The following is a 22,844-nucleotide window of genomic DNA, read 5'->3' as shown; positions in this document are numbered from 1 at the left end:
GAGGGAGAGAGAGTTTTTTGTCTTAACTCAAATGTCTCATTATTTTCACCAAGGTTACAACTCTTTTAAACTGTAATTCATTCAAAAGCAGATGTACAGCCTGATTTTGAGGTTGACTCCTTTTAATAATCTAATACCAACAGACTCTAGGAAAAAGGAATGTAAGGGCAGGGGGAAAAATTTTTACCAGATGAACACAGGAAGAGTTTCAGCAGAGATCATGAGAATGCTGTTGTTTTCAGTTATTTCCATCTTAGGTGTGTGATTCACTCTGGCACGTCCTTAGCCCACTATGTATGGCTGTGCGTACAGGCTGAGAAGCTAAGGTCTTTGGGTTGATTATGTTTTTCTGACTCATCATCATCACATTTGACTTTATTCTTCAGCGTTTTAGTGTTTTTCTAAATGTAATGATTTAAGAGAAAGCATTAATGGCAGGGTTCTTTTTATTAATATCATCTTTGTTTTCTATGAGGTTTTTTTGTAACACTGGCAGGCACTTTTCAGGTCAGTAAATAAATTTCTTTTTTCCACTCTGAATGGATTACTTTTCTCTTATGAAAAATTTAAAATGTATTAATACTAACACTCTTTTTTTTAATTGAAATATAGTTTAGATATCATATTAGTGTCAGGTGTACAAGATAGTGATTTGACATTTATATATATATATATTATGATGAAATGTTCACCACAGTACTCTAACACTCCTAACTTTCCCTGTTAATAATAATTCATCTGAAGGATTTTTTTTTTATTTTGTCACATTGTATTGCATAATATTTTGATGGAACTAAATTCACATGGGTATTTCTGGAATTTTATTGTTTATGCTGCTAACTTCCTCTTATTAAAGTAATAAATGGGGATGCCTCAGTGGCTCAGTCGCTTAAACATCCATCTTTTGCTTAGGTCATGATCTTGTGATTTGTGGGTTCAAGCCCTGCATCAGGCTCTGTGCTGACAGTTCAGAGCCTGGAGCCTGCTTTGGTTTCTGTATCTCCCTCTCTCTCTGCTCATGTTCTGTCTCTCTCTCTCTCAAAAATAAACATTAAAATTTTTTAAAGTAATAAATCATCCATTACAAGATTTTGAATACCAGATGAATTGTTTGAGAGGACAGTGTGTGAAACCATGCGTACTTTGTAGACATAAATACTTTCCTCCCTGTTGTAGGTAATTTAAAGAAGGGAGGGTATGGTTCAGATGTTTTGTAAGCAACTGGGAGGAAATAAAACCACTTTTGAGTGGATCCTGGTATTGCTCCCCTCCCCAACCAGAGGCAGGACCTGCCTGCAGCACTTTCCCTTTCAGACTGTGATAGACACTAAGCCCAACAACCTACCTAAAATGAGATCTTCCCTCTTTGTTATCCCATTTGTATTCACTGATGCTATGTTTGCATCCTCCCTTACTCTGACTTTCACACACAGACCCATACCTCCTTACCTTGTGTGGTCTGACCCTAAGCATTTACTGAATGAATGGCTTCCTTGGATTCAAATATATGCCTCCCTGCCTATGTGTGTCTGTTACCTAGGAATGTGCTTGTTCCATGGCCTTACAGTCATCTTTTGTTTTAACTGAAGTCCCCTTCAGCCCCCAACTGAAGTTGGCTTTCCTTGGACGAAGCAAATTGGAGAGAGGGCAGGCATGGAATTTTAGGCTGAAGTGAACATTTCTCTCCATAGCCTTCTCTTTTCAACTTACTTGCCCATGGATACGGCTCTTGGGGGAAAAAAAGAGATGAGACAATTGTCCAGGGACCAGGCTTTTATTAAATTACTTACATCTGGGTTTGTTTCCGTTTTTCAGATGGGTGAGTCAAATGAAGATATAGACCAAATGTTCAGCAATTTGCTGGGAGAGATGGATCTCCTGACCCAGGTAAGATCCCCTTTTTAACTTTGAAATGAATAAAAGATGGGTTTACAGAATTTGATTTTAATATGATAAGAGAGCTATCTTTAAAAGAAAAAGAACAACTGGAAATTGACAATATTGTATGTTATTTATGTAACTATAATAGAGGTGAGGAATAAAACAAAGCTCTTTTTCTGATTATAACCTCTTAGTTCAGTTCATTGAATACATTGGTCACATATATGTTCTGTATGGCAGTTCCCATGCTCATCATGTTCAAATATTAGCCAAAAAAGGAATTTTTCTCCCAAGCAAACCCTCATAACCATCACCCCACTGAACTATTTCCCCTTCAGTTACTTTTATATAAAGACTGGCTTAGTCAGTTAAGCATCTGACTCTTGATTTCAGCTCAGGTCATGAGATCAAGCCACACATCAGGGTCTGTGCTGACAGTGCAGAGCCTGCTTGAGATTATCTCTTTCCAGCTCTCTTTGCCCCTCCCTGACTCATGCGTACACTCTCAAAATAAATAAACACACATTTAAAAAAAAACAGTAGGCAGGAAAATCACCTGAATCTTTAAAGAATCTTTACTGATTCTTTACCAATCTTTGAGGAAATGCTACATTTTAAAGGATAAGTGGGAGTTATCACAGCTTCTGATTAGACTGTAAGAACTTAGTCCTCTCAGAGTAGCATGAAGACCACTGAGGCAGCTTCACGTCTAGGAAAAAGCTACTGGCACCAGAACTGGATTAACTCAGACCACCCCCATGTTGGGCCAACTGGAGCCCAGGGGGCTACTGACCTGAGGACCAGTGAACCAGGTTACAAAGTCAGGTAAGCATTAGCGTGTCTTGTAGTGTTATCATAAATGCTTCTTTGATTCAGAGCATAGTCATCTCATCACTTTTCACATAAAATATTATAATAAGAATAACCCAGTAGTCCTAAATAAGACAGAGATCTTAAAGGTTTCCACAAAATAAATTAAGAATAGTCTATGTTTTAAAAAATATTTATTTCAGGAAAAATAAATCAATTTTAGTTAGCACCCACTTAAAGTTCCTGTAAAATTCAAGAAAGTTTAGACACTATGAAGGAAGAAACAAAATGAGACAATAAGATGAAAGGGTTCTGATTCACAATGAGTGTTAGGCCTGTAAACACACCCGTATCAAGGAGGGGACTTAACGTGGGCCCTGAAAGAGAAGGGTTAAGCGACCATCTATGGTCCCTCTCCCTTCACTCACTTCTGTTCCAGAGGGGTGACTGTTCTGATTGGTCACAGTCTGGGGTTTTCACAGGACCACAGCTGAGTGTTGTTACTCTAACTCAGGAGTGGGGACAGGGCTCCCTGTAATGTCTTGAACCTGCCTCCACTCCAGGCGCTTCTGATGTTTACCCTTTCTTTATTGTGCTCATGTGGATATAGTCATGGAGCTTGCTTGGCTAATACACTTCTCCCAACAGGTAGGCCTTAAGATTTCACAGTAAAGAGAAAGCCCCACTTTGTCCTTGAATCTAAAATCTAGGCTTCATTTCGGCCATTATCAAGTGTGCTTTGACCTTATTGGATATTTTCTGAGCCATTAGAAAAGCTGTATTTTGATCCACATTCATCGATTTTGTACACATTGTTATTTGAAACTGCAGTGTGGGTAAGATGGTTGGATTAAGCACAGGCTTCCTAATTTCCCAAAAGAGCAAAATTAGAGGAAACTAAAGTGTAATAAGGTAATTTTAACTTTTTCATTTTGAAATAATTTTAAGCTTAGAGAAAAGTTGAAAGAATAATACAAAGAACTCACATTTGGGGGCACCTGGGTGGCTCAGTCAGTTAAGCATCCAGCTCTTGATTTCAGCTCAGGTCATGATCTCATGCTCATGGGATTGCTTGTTGGTCTCTGTGCCGAACATGGATCCTGCTTGGGATTCCCTCTTGCCCCTCACACACACACACACACACACACACGCATGCGTGCACACTGTCTGTCTGTCTGTCTCTCTCAAATAAATAAACATTAAAAAAACAAAAGCCAAAGAATTCCCATTTACTTTTCTCCCAAATTGCTCATTAACATTTACTCCATATGCATTATCATTCCCTATGTCTCTCTTTCCATACATTTACATGTGTGTTATGTGTATGTGTGTATATTTACATATATATTTATGCATATAGAAACTGTGTATATGTATGTGTATCTATTCATAGAGAGACATAAAGGCTAGAAACCAGTACATATACTAACTGGATTTTTCATACAGAAGGGGAACCAAGCTGCTTTCACTATTTGTATGACAAAAATTTAAATATACAAATATCCAGAAAAATATGAAAAAGAAGAGGTAATGATACATGGAAACAGATTCATGAAACAGATTTAGATCCAAATATACAAGAATTTAAAATATGCTAAAATTGATATTTTAAATAAGTAGAAAGAAGAACTATTTAATAAATTGTGTTGGGATAATATCCAGAAAATGAAAAGCTGAATTTCTATGTCATACCTTACACCAAAATGAGTTCCATGAGTCAAAGATCTAAATATGTGAAATATATCCATAGAATAAAACATGAGAGAAATGTTTATCTAATCTTAAGATGTAGGTAGCTTTTCTGAGAGGAATATGACACCCCTAAGCCATGAAAGAAAGAAGGAAATACATATATAAAAAGTTTAAATATCTACATGGCAAAGAACAAATAAATAAACTGAATATGAAAAATAAATAAAAATCAACAAAAACAAAACTATTTTATTGGTCACCATTGGAAATTGACAGAGCATTAACCCATTACTCTGAAAATCAATACATAAAGAGAAATAACTAGACATTTGCCTTGGTCTTTCTATAGTCCCAGTCACACTATACTTTAGACTAAACAAATAATTGGTGAAAGTTCTTCTTTATAGTAAAATTCCAATTAAACATCGGAAAGGAATGAAGAATATCTGATGAAATACATTTTCAAGCATGTGATTTTTAAGGTTAGTGAGTACAGAGCAAAGTTCTTGATCTTTAGTCATTCACATATCACCTTTATGATTGTTGCCAAGCTCCTACCCTCTGTCCTGTTATTTTCTTAATGTTTGTCGTTAATTGGTTTTTAAAATTAAACCTTATCTCAAATAGATTAGATGTTCTTATTTAGTTTTTCATAAACATCCAAAGAAGATATACAGTAATTTAAGTTTTAATTTTCATTGTGATTTTGTATACCACCTAAAATCATTCACCAGACACATAGAGAACATATTTACTTCATATTGGGCTTTGAGTGACTTTCCTAGGATAAAGGGAGCTCCTTCTGGAAATCAGTTTCTTGTCTTCTTTTCCTTCTAACTGGAAGCTTGTTTTATCACACATGTATATATTAATATTCTGTTAGAGAACCACTTCTAATTTCTTTGAATAGCATACTAAATTATATCCTGAGCAAAGATTAATTGGCTACCCTAATTGTGATGTTAGACTTCTTAGTCACAGTGAAGGGATTCATTGATGAAGTTCTTTGCATTTTCCTTTGTTCCAGTATTTGCCCCATTGTTCATCCATCAACTTCCTCTCTTCTCCATGGTTTTGCTTATTCTGTTTTTCAGAATGAATTCTGGGGCTGCAGTCACTTTACTTACATTTTATCCTTAATACAAACTTGCTGGGATTACTTTTTTTAACTTCTTAATTAGTGGTCCTTTTTGTTTCTACTTATAATTGAGCATCTCAAACATATAAAGATTTATCTCCTTCAGACATTTAAGACATGAACAAGGATATTAATTACCAAATCCAATTAACAGCAAAGGATGCACTTACTATCATGAACATGTTCATGTTCGGAATGGGGGAAATCACCTCTCAAACTATAGACATAAAAACATTTTTGGAAATTTAGATTGTATATGTAATATAGCTTTCATGGAGGATGTCACCTTTTCAATCCAAAGCTGTTATTTACAAAATTGATAACTTATTCTGTCTTAATTTTTTTAAATTTATTTCTGAGAGAGAGAGAGAGAGACCGTGTGAGCAGGGGAGGGTCAGAGAGAGAGTGAGGGAGATACAGAATCCAAAGCAGGCTGTAGGCTCAGAGCCAGCCATCAGCACAGAGCCCCATGCAAGGCTCAAACCCACGAACCGTGAGATCATGACCTGAAACAAAGTCAGACGCCCAACTGACTGAGCCACCCAGGTGCCCCAGTCTTAATTTTTTTTTAACAAGAGTTTTATTACATAAGAAAAAGCATAGGGGCACCTGGGTGGTTCAGTTGGTTGAGTGTCCAACTTCAACCCAGGCCATGATCTCGAGGTTCACAAGTTCGAACCCTGTATTGGGTTCTGTGCTGACAGCTTAGAGCCTGGAGCCTGCTTCAGATTCTGTTTCCCTTTCTCTCCCCCTCCCTAGCTCGTGCTCTCTCTTTCTCTTAAAAATAAATAAAAACATTTAAAAATTTTTTGAAAGAAAAAGCATAATTTTTACTATTTAAATGGAAGATTCATCCTGAAACAACTTTTATCTTCCAAGTGACTAGACATTCCTTTTCTTTGATGTCATTACTTAAGTCCTTACAGAATTACATACAGTATGTGTCACAAATGCACCATTACAGATTTTTTCTGTTATTTCTAAAAGTTAACTATCTCATACTCATCATTCTTCATTGACCTGCTCTGTTTCAAGGTATACCTTGTAGAACAATTTTGATGTTGTAATTTTCTGTAGGGGTAAAAAATCATATAAAGCATTTTTCATGCAAGAATACAGTTTTTAAAGAACATGTTTAGAAAGAAAATGTGTGAGCAATAAATGGTTTTTGACTTAGTGATTAAAATATACTACGGAGGTGGTGAATAACTTTGGGGACGGGGATCTATTTTCACAGAGTTTAGGAGTTGACACTCTTCCTCCTCCTGAACCCAAACCGCCAAGAGCTGAATTCAACTACAGTGTGGGTTTTAAGGATTTAAATGGTAAGCAAAATAATTTCTTTTCTTAAGTAATTTGAAATCATAATGATGAATAAAATCTGTACAGAACTATGATTTGAAACCAAAAATGTAAGGAACTTGGACATTTTGATCTCTTGGATGTCAGATTGTATTTTATGGTGCTTGGATTAAATTGGGGTGCAAGAAGGTATTTTTGCCTACAATGAAAGGGAATATTATCCTGCATTTATGTAAAGTATCAAAGCTATTTTTTTAAGTAAAGGGAGTTTCTTCTTACTACTAAGCCCTGAGAGTAATAAGATACAATAGTATAAGAAAATATTAATAAGGAAATGTCCCATCAAAGATAATAATGAACTATCCATTTCAGAATGATTGATAATATATGTATGGGTGCTTCAAAATAATTTTGATTGGTATATAATTAATATATATTTGCTCTGACATTTTTTTATCTTCCCTGAGATTGTCACATTATTTTATTAACAAAAATCTCTCTTTTTATTGAGTGCAAAGACAATCTTTAGCCTTTGTGTTATTCAAATTGCAGCAAATCTTGAAGTAATTGCTTCCAAGTTGATGAGAATTCATTGCAACTCTTGAAAAAGATTTTCCAAAGACGTGCAGTATGCACTAAAAAAATGAAAAACAAAGTAATAGAGAAGCCCAATTACAGAGATCCAGAATTCCAAGATTTTTTTTTCCTGTTACTCACGGGGTTTCTTTGTTTCTGTTATTTCCAATGATTTTTTTTATAAACCTTTAAGTTCCAATGCCTATATCTGGATAAATTATATAATACATCTTTTCTGACTTATTTTACTACCTTCTTTTCTGTTTGCCATATAAATTTACTATTCCTGGCATCATTTCCAGGTTAAGATTGAATGATGGTAACTTTCATGACATTTTAGAAGAAGCAGTATACCTTGGTAAATTGTATGACATTAATAAAAAACATATATTTGCACATATGAACAATGCAGATTTGCCTCATCACACTCACTGTGGCTGAGTGCTTTAATCAATTTGGTTAAAATTAAGAATTAATCAATACTGCAGTTATAGTCAACTCAACTACTGCTTTCTAAACACTCAATACCTAGTATCCAAAAATTACTGAAAATGATAGAAACAAAGAAACCCAGGGATAACATAGTAATGTTTAGGCATAGTAACGAGAAACATGTCATTAAGAAGATAAGACATATACATGTGGCACAAGTTGAGTATAGGACAAAACCATTAAAAACTACTGATGTGTACTGAAAATTAAATGTGTTGGTAATTAGAAAAGAAATAGGCTTTTTACTGTCTTCACTTAAAACATTGATAAAATGAGTTAAAAATATTTTGCCCAAAGTCATTCAAAGCGTTAGTGATAGACTTCCTAACAGAACCCATTTATGTCTTATTCCTCAATTCTGTGTTGCTCACTTCTGTACTGATATAGTTAAGATTATGATTTTCTTTAGACATTGTTAACATGAGAACTGTTACGGGAACTCTGTCCCTAAAATTTTTATAAATGATTAAAATCATTTGCTAATATGGCAACCGTCGCAATGCTATTGCTGATATTAGGAAATTATGAATATACTTCATTTGTTCTACATATATTTTCTTTGAAATTTTTAAAAGTAATTTAACTTAATTTTATGAAGAAGTTACGTGCAAAAATGGCTTAGCAGAAAATAAATCCTTTTTAAACAGTTAGGAGATCCACACTTGAATCCAAGTTCTGTACATTAGACCTATTAGCATGAGTATAATATGCTACATGGTGTTTACTTTGATGGCGTTTGGCAATAAATTATTTCACAGAGCTTCATGGTTGTTGCTGAGTAAGCTGCATTTCCTCGTTCCAGTTCATCCTGCACATAGCAGGTGACTCTTCCTCATGGATGGCTTCCATACTGCACATCCTGTGCTCATTACATTTGCCATCCAGTGAGTGCCTGCTCAGCGAAGCACTCCTCTAACATTGCTCACTGACACCACTCCCCCATAGGCCCTGTAGTCTGTCCGCTTTCAGGATCACGTGTCTGATCACCCATCACACATGGAAGAAATTCCATTGAGAACTGTCCTTCCTCACCCTCACTCTGAAAATCCGTATCTGTCCTCTTCTAAAAGTTAACTCTCAGCTCACCACCTTATGAAGGCTTTACCACTTAACCCCAGTTCTTAAAAATTATTTTTTACTTCTAACCTTCTGCTGGTAATCATTAATCACTCTTTCTTTGAATGTGAGAGTTTCTGTAGTTGGATAGTGTGCCTACCAGAAGCTCTGTCTTTTCCACATGTCTCAAAGCATACTAAACCCTGATTGGTTGAAACATACTTTCTTCCAAATATATTTATCATTGGTACTCTGACTCCTCCTAAAGCCTGGGGAAAACTCCCCTTCCATCTGTTTCCAACATCTCCCCTCCCCTCCTTTTCTAAAACTCTCACATCTTACACCAGGATATATAAGAATTCCTACTTAGGCAACTGATCATCTGTGTGGATCTGACTTTATAGCTAATCTGTGAGGGTAGAAAATAAACTTTTCTCCTTTTATGGGGGTAGGAGGTGGAGGAGAAATTCGGCTTTGTTGAGGTATAATTGACAAAATTGCAAGACATTTAAAGTCTACAATGTGATGAGTCGATATATGTATCCATTGTAAAAGGATTTCCTCCATAGAGTAAACTAACATACCCATCGGGGCACCTGGGTGGCTCAGTCCGTTAAGTGTCTGACTTTGGCTCAGGTCATGATCTTGTTTGAGTTTGAGTTTGAGCCCCACATTGGGCTCTGTGCTGACAACTCAGAGCCTTGAGCCTGCCTCTTTGCTCCTCCCGCCCCCCCATACTCTTCTCTCTCAAAAATGAATAAACATTAAAAAAATAACACATCCATCACCTCATGTATTTATTTACCCTCTTTGATATTGTTGTTGAGAATATTTAAATTCTACTCTCTCAGCAAATTTCAGTTATATAACAGTATTATCAACTGTGGTCACCATGTTATACATTGGTTCCTGAGACCTTATTCATCTTTATAACTGAAAGTTTGTGCTCTTTCGCCAGCCTCTCCGTTTCCCCCACACCCCTGCCCCTGACAACCCGTACGCAAATATCACTCTTAAAAATGACCTTCTTTCTGTTTTTCCAGGTACAAATTGTTACTTTGATCATTAACGTGATGATTTTTCTCTATCAGAGTCCTTAAATGCACTGGAAGACCAAGATTTAGATGCTCTCATGGCAGATCTGGTAGCAGACATAAGTGAGGCGGAGCAGAGGACAATCCAGGCACAGAAAGAGCCCTCTCAGAATCAACATCATCCAGCACCGCTGGACATACCAGATTTCAGCGGGGCAGCCGCCCTTGATTACAGAGCAAATGTAGCTGTAACTAGTGTTAGCCAATATGAGGATGATTTACCACCTCCGCCAGCTGATCCCATGTTAGACCTTCCACTGCCACCACCGCCTCCCGAACCTCTCTCTCAGGTAAGTGTGTGGGGCAGAGATGGCAGGACTCTTGACCTTGGCTACCCATGGTCTTTGACTTTCTTCAAAATGACATTACATTCATAAGTATCTGAATTTCTGAGATACTGAAACGCGGATACTGAGTATGTTCATTGCAAAGTTAGAGTTCTCCATAAAGAGACACCTTGGTGTGTATAAAGAACATATCAGGGTCTCATTCAGGAACTATTACAGCTCGGCTTAAATTTGTATTTGTATGCAACACTCCCTGATAGCACTCAACCTTTTAGGGTAATGTTTTATTAAGTTGGCATGACCTGTGCAGTTGATTTTATATCATGTCTGTGTCTCTGGTGCTAGCCCAGTGTGTAAAAAATTGAAAACATTCCTTACATGCTTCTGAATTGAATTCAATGGAATTTTGTTGAATTTGGCTGCCTCTTCGGTAGGGCAAATATATATATATGAACCCTTTGTAATGTCACATTGGGTAGGGTTGGATGGAACATTTACTTACAAAAATCAAAGCGCTTTAGGGGTGCCTTGGTGGCTTAGTCTGTTGAGCATCCAGCTCTTAATTCAGTTCAGGTCATTATCCCAGGGTTATACAATTGAGACCTGCATTGAGCCCCGCATTGGGCTGTGCATTGAATATAGAGTCTGCTTAAGAATCTCTCTCTTTCTCCTTCTGTCCCTCTTCCCCACTCATGTGCGCTCTCTCTCTCTCTCTCTCTCTAAAATAAATAATAATAATAAATAAATCAAGGAGCTTCAGGCTCATAAAATACTTCACTCCCTTTTTTGCCTGCTCATCTATGTTTGTCAGTGTTTTCTTGGTGAATTGTAAGTTTAGGTTTGAGTTTGAGTCTTAGCTTTTGGAAAGCAAAGGACCCCTTGAAGAATCAAATAAAAATTAAGACCCCCCCTCCCAGAATATGTATGCTGATCCAGAAGAATATACATAATCTCAGAGAGTGCTCACATCCTTGAAATCCACCTGTAGATTCCTCAGGTTAAACCCCAGTTTTGAGCCACTCAGAGATTTCTGTGGACTAAATATGTGAAGCTCTTTCAGAGTTATCATTTTATCTTTGAAGGTACTATTTCTAACATACAAAGAGTGACTGCTTTCTACGTCTTTGGGTGGAAGATTTTTGTTGTGGTCATTTAAATTCTGTAAATCAAACGTGAAATTTGGTGCCTCCTAACACAGCCTTTTGTCAATACAATGTAGCTCAGACATTAGCCATGGCCCAGGTGCTTTCTCCCTGCTGTTTTCTAGTGGATGGTGTTGAATATCTTGGTGTTTTACAGGAAGAAGAAGCAGCCCAAGCCAAAGCGGATAAAATTAAGCTAGCATTGGAAAAACTGAAGGAAGCCAAGGTCAAGAAGGTAAACTGTGAATCACTTTTGCATGGGGCCATTAAGTTAATGACATACTTTTATGCTTAATGAAAAAAAAATTAAAATTTCTAGTGGTGTTTTCCAAATAGGCATAATTTTTTTTTTAATTTTAGGACAGATAATTACATAGTTATTCTTCCTGTAACACTAGTTAGCTCATTTGTGATTGATAAATAGAGATCTATTTAATATAAATCTGGACGTTTCCAAGTTTCTACCCCCAGGGCTCTTTCCCCTGGAAGCCCCTTCCTGGATTCTGCTCAGAGCTCATGTAACAGCAAGTGGCGCCACCTTCTGGGCCCACTTAACTGGGTCAGAGCTCCGCTTCCATTGGCCTTGCCTTAGTCAGCATTTCCACAGTTGCTTTTGTACATTTTTCATAACCCCTGAGGCAGCCTCTAGCCCCATTGCCAGCCCTAGATGTCCTGATTATTTCCCGAGATCCCAAATGTTTTGACTAGTGCTCTGGGTTCAAAGTTGCATATATTTTGAGTGATCTGTCTAATCCTATTCTCCCAATACCTGCAGTTTCATTGTGTGTCTTCTGTAGACCATAGGCTTTCTAGGAACACATATATTATTACATTATAACAGAAACACATGTATTTAACCTCAGTAGAAGCGCATACCTAATAATAGTTAAGGGTTAATAATAGTTGGTTTGGTGGGGCGCCTGGGTGGCTTAGTCGGTTAAGCGTCCGACTTTCGCTTAGGTCATGATCTCACGGTTCGTGGGTTCGAGCCCCGCGTCGGGCTCTGTGTTGACTGCCAGCTCAGAGCCTGGAGCCTGTTTCAGTCTGTGTCTCCCTCTCTCTCTGACCCTCCCTTGCTCACGCTGTCTCTCTCTCTCTCCCTCTCCTAGAAATGAATAAAACATTAAAAAATTTAAAAAAAAATAATAATAGTTGGTTTGGTAACTTAGGAGAAAGATGAAACAGTCTTATTTCTCTTCCTGAAGCAGATACCATGTCTGAGACCACTTAAGAACTTTTTACTTCTAGCTGGATAAACTGTTCTTTTCACAGAGCATAAGACCTTACATTCCTGCAGTACCTCTCAGGGTTCCTTGAATGGTGTTCAATACATGTTGAATGATATTCAGTAAATAGTCCTTGACTATCCATCCCTGGGTCCAGACGTTCGAGATTCATCTATGAGTCTTCCCAGATGAATCTGGTTGATTTCATTCATTCTAAACATGCATGAGCTTCTTTACCATCATTCTTCCCTGTTCTCTACATGTGATTAAATCCTGTGGTCAGTTATTGGAATCATGCATCCTCAGCTGCCTGGCCCTTCTGTACCCTTATACTTGCCTCATTAAGCCCTGGCTAAATCCAGCCCTCCTCCTAGTCAGTCTGGCCCTCAGCAGTGCCGAGGCTTCCCAGCAATGCAAGCACTCTCCTGCCAACCTAGGAGACGATTTCTACCTGTTCTCTCTTTCCACATCCACATTCTCTCAGCTAATGATGTTGCTGCCTATTGCACTGAGAAAATAGTGGGACTCAGAAGGAAGGTTCCAGAAGCTCCTGACACACTTACCTTCCTGCCTGCCAGCACCTATGACATGTAGCCCATAGTCTTTCCTGTAACTGTGGATGAGCAGTCATGTTTCTAAGACCAGCCTCTTATGTGCTACAGTTCCCATCCTGTCTTCTCACCCCTCCCATGCTAAAGCCTCCAGTGGTACCCCATCTCACACAGAAAAGCCCAATCCTCACAGCAGTTTAAAGCCCCTAGATGGTCTGGCTGACCACTATCCCCCACTACCTACCCCATTCTTGCTACCTGGTCTCACCACTGCTCTTCAGACACTCCAGGAATGCTCTGGCCTCAGGACCTTTGCACTTTACAGTGTCCTGCCTCAAAAACTCTTCCCCAGATACTGGTGGGTTTTTCTCTTTTCCTCCCCTAGGTCTGGTCATCTGCACAGCAAGGCCTTCTGATCTGATATTGCACTCACACACTCTCCAATAACCCCAACCTTCCCCTACTTTCTTTCTCCTCTGTGCTCATCGCCATCCAACATACTATCTACTTTACCTCTCCTACATTTCCTCCTCACCCCCACAGAAGTTCCTCCAGGGATTTCTGTGTTTTCTTCACAGATGCATCCCCATCTCATAGAACAGGTGCTGGATTTATAGATATACACCAGCCGAGGCAATGTCTCTTTCTGTGTAGAGTTAAATTCTAGAGGGGCAGGAAGTGCTAGGAAGAAAGTAAAGCAGAAAGAAGTGATGGAGAGTGCCTGAGCCACTCCTAGGTGGACCTAGTAATGGGGGAGGCCTCTCTGAGGAGGCGGTGCTTAAGCAAAGACCTGGGCAGCAAGAAAAGGCCAGCACATGATAGGGGAGTGTCCCGGGCAGGCTGGGTGGCCATTGCTCAAAGAGCCATTGAGTAGGAGGGAAAGTGGAGGAGGAGTTGAGGTCAGAGAGGCAGGCCAGACCACACAGCCACACAGACCCAAGGAAGAGTCTGGAATATATTATAAGTGCATTGGGAAGCCATTTGAGGGTTTTTAACTGGGGATATATCTGGTTTTCAAAGATCATCCTGGCTGCTTCATGCATTGAAGTGGAAATGGATTGTGGGGAAAGAATGGCAAGCAGGGTAGCCTGTTCTACAGCTCACACTAGCACTGTGCCTCACTGTACATAAACGTGGGCCACACTGGGTCAGTGACTTTACCTGTAGGTGAAAAAAAAAGAAAAAGAAAACACAGAAGGAAATGAGTACAAAGAAAATTCACAATTAAACTATTTTAAAACACTGGATTGTTTATAAAACGGGGGGGAGGGGGACACATTGGCTGTATTTTCAGAGGGGAAGTGAAAAGAGAAGTCAATTGTTAGGTAAAAAGGTAGGACAGCTAGCTTGTTCAGTCGATTTGCTTCGACTGGAAGTTAAGAGACCGGTAGGAGATAGCAGCTGTTTCCTGTGGTGTATCAGAAAGCCAGAGAACTTCAACTATAATTTAGGTGAGATGAATTGTAACAGTAAACACAATGCCCGACCTGTCTTGATTCAATGAAGATTGTCAAACAGAAGCCACTCTGATCAGTGGGAAAGGGAAGAAAATTAAGAAGCCAGGTTGTACATTTGGTGTGATTTCACATGGTCCAAATGTTTCCTTAACACAGAAGGCTGTGAGCACAGAACATTAAGAAAATAACAGAGACATGCTGTACATTACTAACATAACTAAGATGTGCTCATACATAGTCTACAACATGGAAATGGAATCTGTTTGAAGTACTCTACTCTCAAGTACTCCATAAGGTATTGACATCATTTTGGATTGTGAATGCTGTATACACATACATAACATAACACATAACATGCTTATGTTACAAAACTTTTGGAACTGGAAGTGGGATCAGACTCACTGATTAGTTTCATGTGTTTGTTCATTTGCTTTAAAGCTCCATGACACAGGAGAGCAATTCCTTGTGTCAATTTTATCATGGAAGCAAAGAAATGTATATCAGAAATGATTTAGGCCTAGAATAGTCTTTTATTTAACAAATTGCAAAAGGAAAAGAAGAAATGATAAAAACCATAAAGTTCATATGTAACAGATTAGAAAGGGGAGGTTTTTTTCATCCTTGAATCATTATATCCTGTATCAAACAGTGGAGATGCGAAAAGCGCTCCAGTTGCTAAATCACATAACAGGGATCTAGCATCATTACATGTTAGTGTAGCTACTCTTCAGCTTGTAAATGTGACAGACGCTGTGAAGAATAGTAAATACAATTTCTTCTTGCTGAAAGTTGCCAGCCTTCTCTTGCTTTCTCTTTTATTTTCCAAGTTCTGTAATTCTAGACATTCATAACTACATGTGGATTAAATTTAGTTTGCAATTTCTGCCAAAAAAAAAATAATGCAGCAAAGCTTCATCACTGTGAAATTATGTGGCTTGGGTTTTTTTCCTCTATCTAAAAACGAAACAAAACATGAACATGTTTTCTTTTCTCAAAAATACCTAAGCAAAAATGAAATGTGGTCAAACATTAATTTTTCCTTCAGGAGATTAAGATTTCTAAATCCTAACATTGGCCATGTTTCGTAGGACATATAGCTACTACACGTCAATAATTCTCAGCAGAGGAGAGTCTGGGTAGCTCCATCAGTTAAGAATCCGACTCTTAATTTCAGCTCAGATCATGATCTCATAGTTAGTGAGTTCAAGCCCCACATCAGGCTCTGCGCTGACAGTGCCAAGCCTGCTTAAGATTCTCTCTTTCCCTCTCTGCCCCTCCCTGACTTGTGTACACTCACTCTCTCTTTCTCAAAAATAAATAAACTTTAAAAATATTTACAAAAAATACTAATAATACCCACTATTAAATGGGTAGGCCTTCCATAGAGAATAGATCATAATAAAGCCACTATTTGAGGATTTTGTTTTTCCATATAACCCTCCATGCTTCATTCCTCAGGTCAGATGGATGTATCTTTGACTTTGTGGAACTTGGGCCTATGATTTTAGATACATCAAAGACAAACATATGGGAAAAAAGCAACTCTCTAACAAGAGGTTTCTGGGCTACAGGTTTTATAGGTTTTTAAGGGAGAAAAAAGTATTCTGCAGACAAGCCTGGAATAAAGGACTAATTTGAATAAATCCTGTGGAGAGGATATGCACATTTGCTGCCCTGATGTCTATGTTTTCTTAATTTTTTTTTTTTTTTGAGAGAGAGACAGAGACAGAGTGTGTGTGGGGAAGGGGCAGAGAGTGAGGGAGACACAGAGTCTGAAGCAGGCTCCAGCACAGAGTTGTCAGCTGAGCTTTCAGCACAGAACCTGGCACGGAGCTGGAACTCCTGCATCGTGAGATCATGACCTGAACGAAAGTCGGATACTTCACTGACTGAGCCACCCAGGTGCCCCCTGATGTCTGCGTTTTGATTCTCAGTGTGCAGCTGTTGAGAAGAGAAAGTGTATACCAACCTGTGGTCCCTACCGGCCCCTCACCCAGATTTCTATCTCCACCCAGACCCTGGGTTGTTATCAGTAACTGCATAACTGTCTATAGAAACTCTTCATCCTGTTCCCTGTAGAACGTTTTTGAGATCAGATTAGGTGGAAATAGGACAGGAGAGGCAGTTTCTCAAGGGCTCAGAACCCAACCCAAACTGTTGGGGAGGAAGAAACGTTACTGACTGTAACGTTTCTCCAGTCCTTTGCTTTTTTAATAGTGATAGGTCTCTTTTGTGAATAACCGGTACCAACCCTAGACATACAGAATAGGCAATATTTGTCTTTATCTGTTTCACACAGCTCTTTTCAAGTTAGAATAGAAATTTAAGCAAGAGTGGTATCAGGCGGTTCTGATTAGCAATGTTTCCAGGAATTCTCTGTATATTGTGTATAGTTGCAGACACTGCAGGCTGATGGTCAGTCAGGGCAGTGTTGTCTGGAAAGGAAAATGCAACAACATCTTTTGGCATTGCAGTCAGAGACAGACTCCAACTTGATTGGCTCTCACTAAAGCTAAGTCCCATGTAACTTCATAGGATTAGTGATCTCAGTAAGGTACTCAATAAGAACACAGGTCTTTCCCTAAGGAGTTTTAGGAAATCTTCCCTAAACATATGTGTGTAGAAAAATTGGGGCTCAGTGGGCACATTTCCACTGTTCCTTTTGAAAACTGGCTATACCATCATAATTACTTTATGAATGAATTCTGTTATATTACATCAGAATCATGGTCTCTCTTTGAGATGGGGGGTTCAGAAGATTTAATAACTGACAAGTTGCCTGGGAAAAACCAGTGAAATCCTATGCCCTTATTGAAGATGAGGAAATTCTGCTCCCAACAAACCCTCCAGATTTGGAATGGGATAACTGTCAATTTCACTGTGAACTCAGTGCAGTGGAATTTTTAAAAACTGGAATGAAAAGTAAATGTGATCATTAATTTGCCTGCATGCCTCCATAATTCATTTTGTTTAATCTACCTGTAATGTCAAAGATGTTCCGCTGTGACACAGCCTGTAACGCTCCCATAAGGCCCCTCAGTGGTATTGTGTCACTGTATACTCCTAACCTTCAAAAGAATTGTAGTTAAACCAACTTGATCTTTCCTGTATTTTAGAACTCTTGGTTTGCATGAAATAAGACTCAACTCCAGCTAAGCAAAAGAGACTTTATTATAGATAAACTTTCAAACAAGAAATGCTTCTGGGCTCCAGGATGGACCTCAACAAGTATAGAAAGATAGCAGGAGAGCAGGAAGTCAGCACTTCTTTGATTCTGTTTGTTTTCTGTCCGCTTCACCAGAATGCGGGGTCTCTGAAGGCTGGACAAGGACTTTGTTTATTATGTGTTTTTTTAGTTTGTGTTTTTTTTTGTTTGTTTGATGTGTTGTGTTTTGGGTTTTTGTTTTTTTGTGAATAGGTTTTTCCACCTCCATATTCTTAGCACCTTAAGCAGTACTCTGTATATGAGTGAGTTCATATCAAGTGACTTTGCAGGACACATTTTCACTTAAATTCACAGAAATAGTAACAACTTTGAAACCTTAAACTTCATGGCCTTCTCCAGTTGCTGAAATTTACTGGCTGCCCTGTGGCTTTATCCTCAGCTTGTCGTCAAGGTGCACATGAATGATAACAGCACCAAGTCACTGATGGTGGATGAGCGGCAATCAGCCCGAGATGTTCTTGACAACCTTTTTGAGAAAACCCATTGTGACTGCAATGTAGACTGGTGTCTGTATGAAATATACCCAGAACTGCAAATTGGTAAGTCCCATCCCAGAATTAGACTGTGCTCCAAAAACCCCGTGGGTTTGCTTTATTGGGGGTTTTGGTCTCTTACTAAGAAGAATTTGGTTCAAGACTATCAAGATTTCCCATAAATCACTCCCCTTATGGCAAATTCAGTGCTTGCCTCTTCATTCCTTTGTGGAAGAACCTCAGATTGTAGCGAGTGGCCAGACCTTGAGGGATATAGACACTATTATTGCCACTGCTGTGGTGGTTGCATAAGGAAAAGAAAGTGATAGGATGATACCTCCTACTGCATACTTAGTGAAGTGAACAGATTGTGGGGGGGCCTGAGTATCTGTCATTTAATGTCTCTTTAGAGTTTGTATCTTGAAATTGTAGTGTAACTCTGCTGTACATCAGTGTTCATTTCTCCTTCCACCGTCCCCACTCACACTTTGTCTAGTTGAAGAGGCTCGGCTCCAAAGAGAGCAAAGGACAGTTGGTAGAACTGGAGGGGAAAAAAAGTGAAAAAGCAATTAAAGAAATATTCTTGTTACTTCTCATTGTTAAAATCACTCAGAACATTCGTCTCTCTCAGGGGAGCTTGGTGCCTTTTTTGAAGCTTTTAGTGAATTTTTTTAATGAAGAAAATGGTGAACACGGAAAGAATCTCTTGAGGTATTTTGCAACTCTCTGAGTCAAATGGAGAAATGAAAGCCTTCCTGTATGTTTAGGTTTGGCTCAGATATGCATATGATGTTGCTAGTGTCTTAGAGGGTGATATTTTAGAGAACAATTCACATGTCTCATAGCCTCCTTCAGAGTTGTTTAACCAATTATTGCTTCATGATGGTCCTTATAGATAGAATGTGTACCTCCATCTGAGACTGTTTAAAGTAAAGAATAAAAATACAGGTAAGAAAAAAGTGCAGTGGCTGGCCAATATCACGATATTATATGGTCATCTGCCCTGTTTTTTTTATGGAAAATAAGTTGAAGACCTGACACTGAAGAAGAAGAATAATGGGAGTGTTACAGTGTGACATCATGGAAGAACTAGGCATTTCTAAAAACGAATGAGAAGAATGAAGCAATGTGTTTAACTCAATACTAGCTTATTTCTCTGTTGGAAAACCTAATGTCTTGAGTCAGAAAGAATGATTTTTCTTGTTTCATCAGAAAGGATTTTTGAAGACCATGAAAACGTTGTTGAAGTCTTATCAGACTGGACAAGAGACACAGAAAATAAAGTGCTGTTTTTGGAGAAAGAGGAAAAATATGCTGTATTTAAAAACCCCCAGGTAAGATAACTTGTATATAGTTAAGACATATAAAGTATGGAAGATTTTTTTTAATGTCACCTATGTACTAACAAACATCATTCATTGTCTTACAAAATATTGCAAATATATTCCTTTAAAACACACACACACAAACTAGGGGCACCTGAGTGGTGCAGTCAGTTAAGCATATGACTTTGGCTCAGGTTGTGATCTCACAGTTTATGGATTAAAGCCCTGCATCAGGCCCTGTGCTGACAGCTCAGAGCCTGGAGCCTGCTTTGGATTCTGTGTCTCCCTCTCTCTCTGCCTCTCCCCAATTCATGCTCTGTCTCCCTCCCTCCCTCCCTTTCTCTTCCTCTCCACCCTTCTTCTCTCTCAAAAATAAATAAACCCTAAAAAAAAATTAAAAGGATGTCTGGGTGGCTCAGTTGGTTGAGCGTCTGACTTCCACTCAGGTCATAATCTCATGGTTCATGAGTTCAGTCCCAGCATTGGGCTCTCTGCTGTTCATGCAGAGTCCTCTTTGGATCCTCTGTCTCCCTCTCTGTCTGCCCCTCCCCCCCATAAAAATAAATAAACATTTAAAAAAAATTTTAAACTTAGTAAAAACTTAACTCTTCGGTCATATGTAAACTATAATAGGCCCTTGAAGGATTCAGAAAGAAAAGAAGCCATTTTGGTTTTTGGATCCAGCATCCAAAGCATATCTGTCTGTTGACTAATCCTCTTCTGTTCTTCTGTTTGGCTGTATTAATTTAATACACCTTGATGCACTAAGGTCATGAATGCTTCATGTTTTAAAGACTCTTTTTTGTTGTTGCTAATATTTGGTGCTTACTGATACTGGGATTACTAAGGAGGGCACCTGGAAAATGTACAATTTATTGTGATTTAATTCTACAAACAGTCTATGTAATAAAAAACATTATTCTCTGGGGCACCTGGGTCGCTCAGTCAGTGAAGCATCCGACTCTTGATTTCAGCTCAGGTCATAATAGCGAACCCTGCATTGGGCTCCGTGCTGGGTATGGGTCCTGCTTAAGATTCTCTCATACTCCCATGCTCTATTTCTGCCTCTCTCTCAAAAAAAAATTTTTTAAAAAGCATTGTTCTCCATATTTGAAAACGCTTCCTTCAAGTAGTGTACAAGGATGTCACAGAAATATAGGTCTTTTTCCACTGTGGCCTCCAGCCAACTGTAATTACATGAGGGTCATTAGGTCTTTTTTGGAAAGTCAAAGAACATTAGACACATAAGATCATTGGGGACATCAAGACACCTTTATATTTTACAGATTAAAAAAAAAAAAATTAAGTCCCATATCACCAGAGGCAGAAATAGAAGGACACTAGAGCAGCTTTCTTTTGAGAAAATGCTCTTTCCTCTGTCTGTGCTTTTTTCTAGAGTCTTCTCTAGGTTTTGTGGTGGTGAACTGACAAGAAAGCAATTAAATACTATTGTCTTTGACAAATATTGAACAATAAAAGTATAATTGACACTTGAATAACAGTGTGGGGGGAGATTAGGGGCACTGATCCCCTATGCAGTTGAAAATCTGTTTATAACTTTTCACTCCCCAAAAACTTAATTACTAATAGCCTGCTGTTGACTGGGAAGCCTTAACAATAACACAGTCAGTTAACCCATATTTTGCATATTAGATGTATTATTCAGTGTCTTCTGACAGTAAAGTAAGCTATAGAAAAATAGTAAAGAAAAAAATCATAAGGAAAAGAAAATACAGTGCTGTACTGTATGTATGTATATATATTATATATATATTATATTATATTATACTATACTATACTGTACTATATTATATTATATTAATTATATATATGATATATATATATTTTTTGGTCCATATAGATGGACCTGTGCAGTTCAAACCTGAGTTGTTCAGGGATCAACCATACAAAGTTTTCAAACTGTAACTAGTTTCAGTGGAATGCTTCAGTGCCTATGTTAGTTAGGGTACCATCTCAGCTTCTGTGGCAAAGAGACTCCTCAGATCAGTGGTTCCAACCAGCTAGAAGCTTTATTCTTTCTCATGTAGCAGCACAGACATAGGTGAGTGGATCTAATAGAGGCTGTGCCATCCTCAACACTGGCTTCTATCTCTGGGCCCAAGGCAGCCTTTCCACCTGGCCATTTCCAAGTCCTTACAGAGGGAATGAAGAGCCAGGGAACTGCACAACCAGACTTCTTACTGGAAGGACCTGGAAATGGCACTTTTACTTCTGCTTCCATCCCATTGGCCAGAACTTTGCTGCAGAGGATATCGAGCTACACAAGAAGCTGACAAACAGTCTCTCTCTCTGAACAACCATACACATAACTAAAATTGGGAGTTATATTCAGAGTCGCCACTTGGCACAATTCCTCCATGAAGAAGCTTTTACATCAAGTCTACAAAAGTGGTGCCAGGCCGTTGTGTAACATGGCTATAATATCATTTAACCTAGAGGAGGAAGGAGAATGGGTATTGGTGGGTATCTGCAGCTTCCATGACATCTAATGAATCAGTTCACAAAACATAACTATATGCTGTGAATTTTTACAATGTGCACCTCCCATTGAGCGACCACCCACATCAAGATATAGAGCATGAATGATACACCCACAGACTCACTCATGTCCCTTTCCAGCCATTGATCCCCATTACAGGGATAATCAAGATTCTGACCTCTCTGGCTGTGCTTTTTTCTGCTTTTGAACTTTGTATAAAATATAATCATATCATAGTACTCTTTGGTGTTCACCTTCATTCCTTGTGTTGCATATGGCAGAACATAGTTTGTTCTTTTTCTTTGCCTTTTGGTATGCCATTATGCAGTTGTACCAAAATGATCTTATCTGTTGTATTACCGATGGACGTTTGATTTGTTCCTAGTTTGGGGCTTTAACAAGTAATGCTGTTAAGAACATTCTTGTACCTGTCTTTTTTGTTGAACATAAGTAGACGTTTTTCCTTTATAATACATACAATTGCTAGCTCATAAGTTCTGCACATATTTAGCTTTAGGAGATACTGCCAAGCAGGTTTTCAAAGAGATTGTATGATTTGCCTCCATTAGTATTATACGAGAATTACCATTATTCCAGATCCTTGCCAGCCCTTGGT

At 38.5% G+C, this 22,844-nt stretch overlaps 1 protein-coding gene across 1 annotated transcript in view; it reads left to right on the top strand.

Annotated features, from left to right (window-relative positions):
- Positions 1-1,815: 1,815 nt before the first annotated feature.
- The window catches only part of APBB1IP (amyloid beta precursor protein binding family B member 1 interacting protein), a 67,912-nt gene continuing 46,883 nt past the window's right edge, over positions 1,816-22,844 (top strand). The window contains exons 1-6 of the mRNA XM_077772450.1: positions 1,816-1,887; positions 6,759-6,846; positions 10,039-10,331; positions 11,628-11,705; positions 18,310-18,469; positions 19,616-19,737. Of these exons, the coding sequence (XP_077628576.1) occupies positions 1,816-1,887; positions 6,759-6,846; positions 10,039-10,331; positions 11,628-11,705; positions 18,310-18,469; positions 19,616-19,737 (813 nt within the window). The remainder of the gene's footprint in view (positions 1,888-6,758; positions 6,847-10,038; positions 10,332-11,627; positions 11,706-18,309; positions 18,470-19,615; positions 19,738-22,844) is intronic.

Source organism: Crocuta crocuta, unplaced genomic scaffold (assembly GCF_008692635.1).
Source record: "Crocuta crocuta isolate KB4526 unplaced genomic scaffold, BGI_CrCroc_1.0 scaffold96, whole genome shotgun sequence".
In the NCBI taxonomy this organism is placed as follows: Eukaryota; Metazoa; Chordata; class Mammalia; order Carnivora; family Hyaenidae; genus Crocuta; species Crocuta crocuta.
The sequence above is the reverse complement of the archived record's forward strand: the minus strand, read 5'-3'. Positions and strand labels throughout refer to the sequence as shown.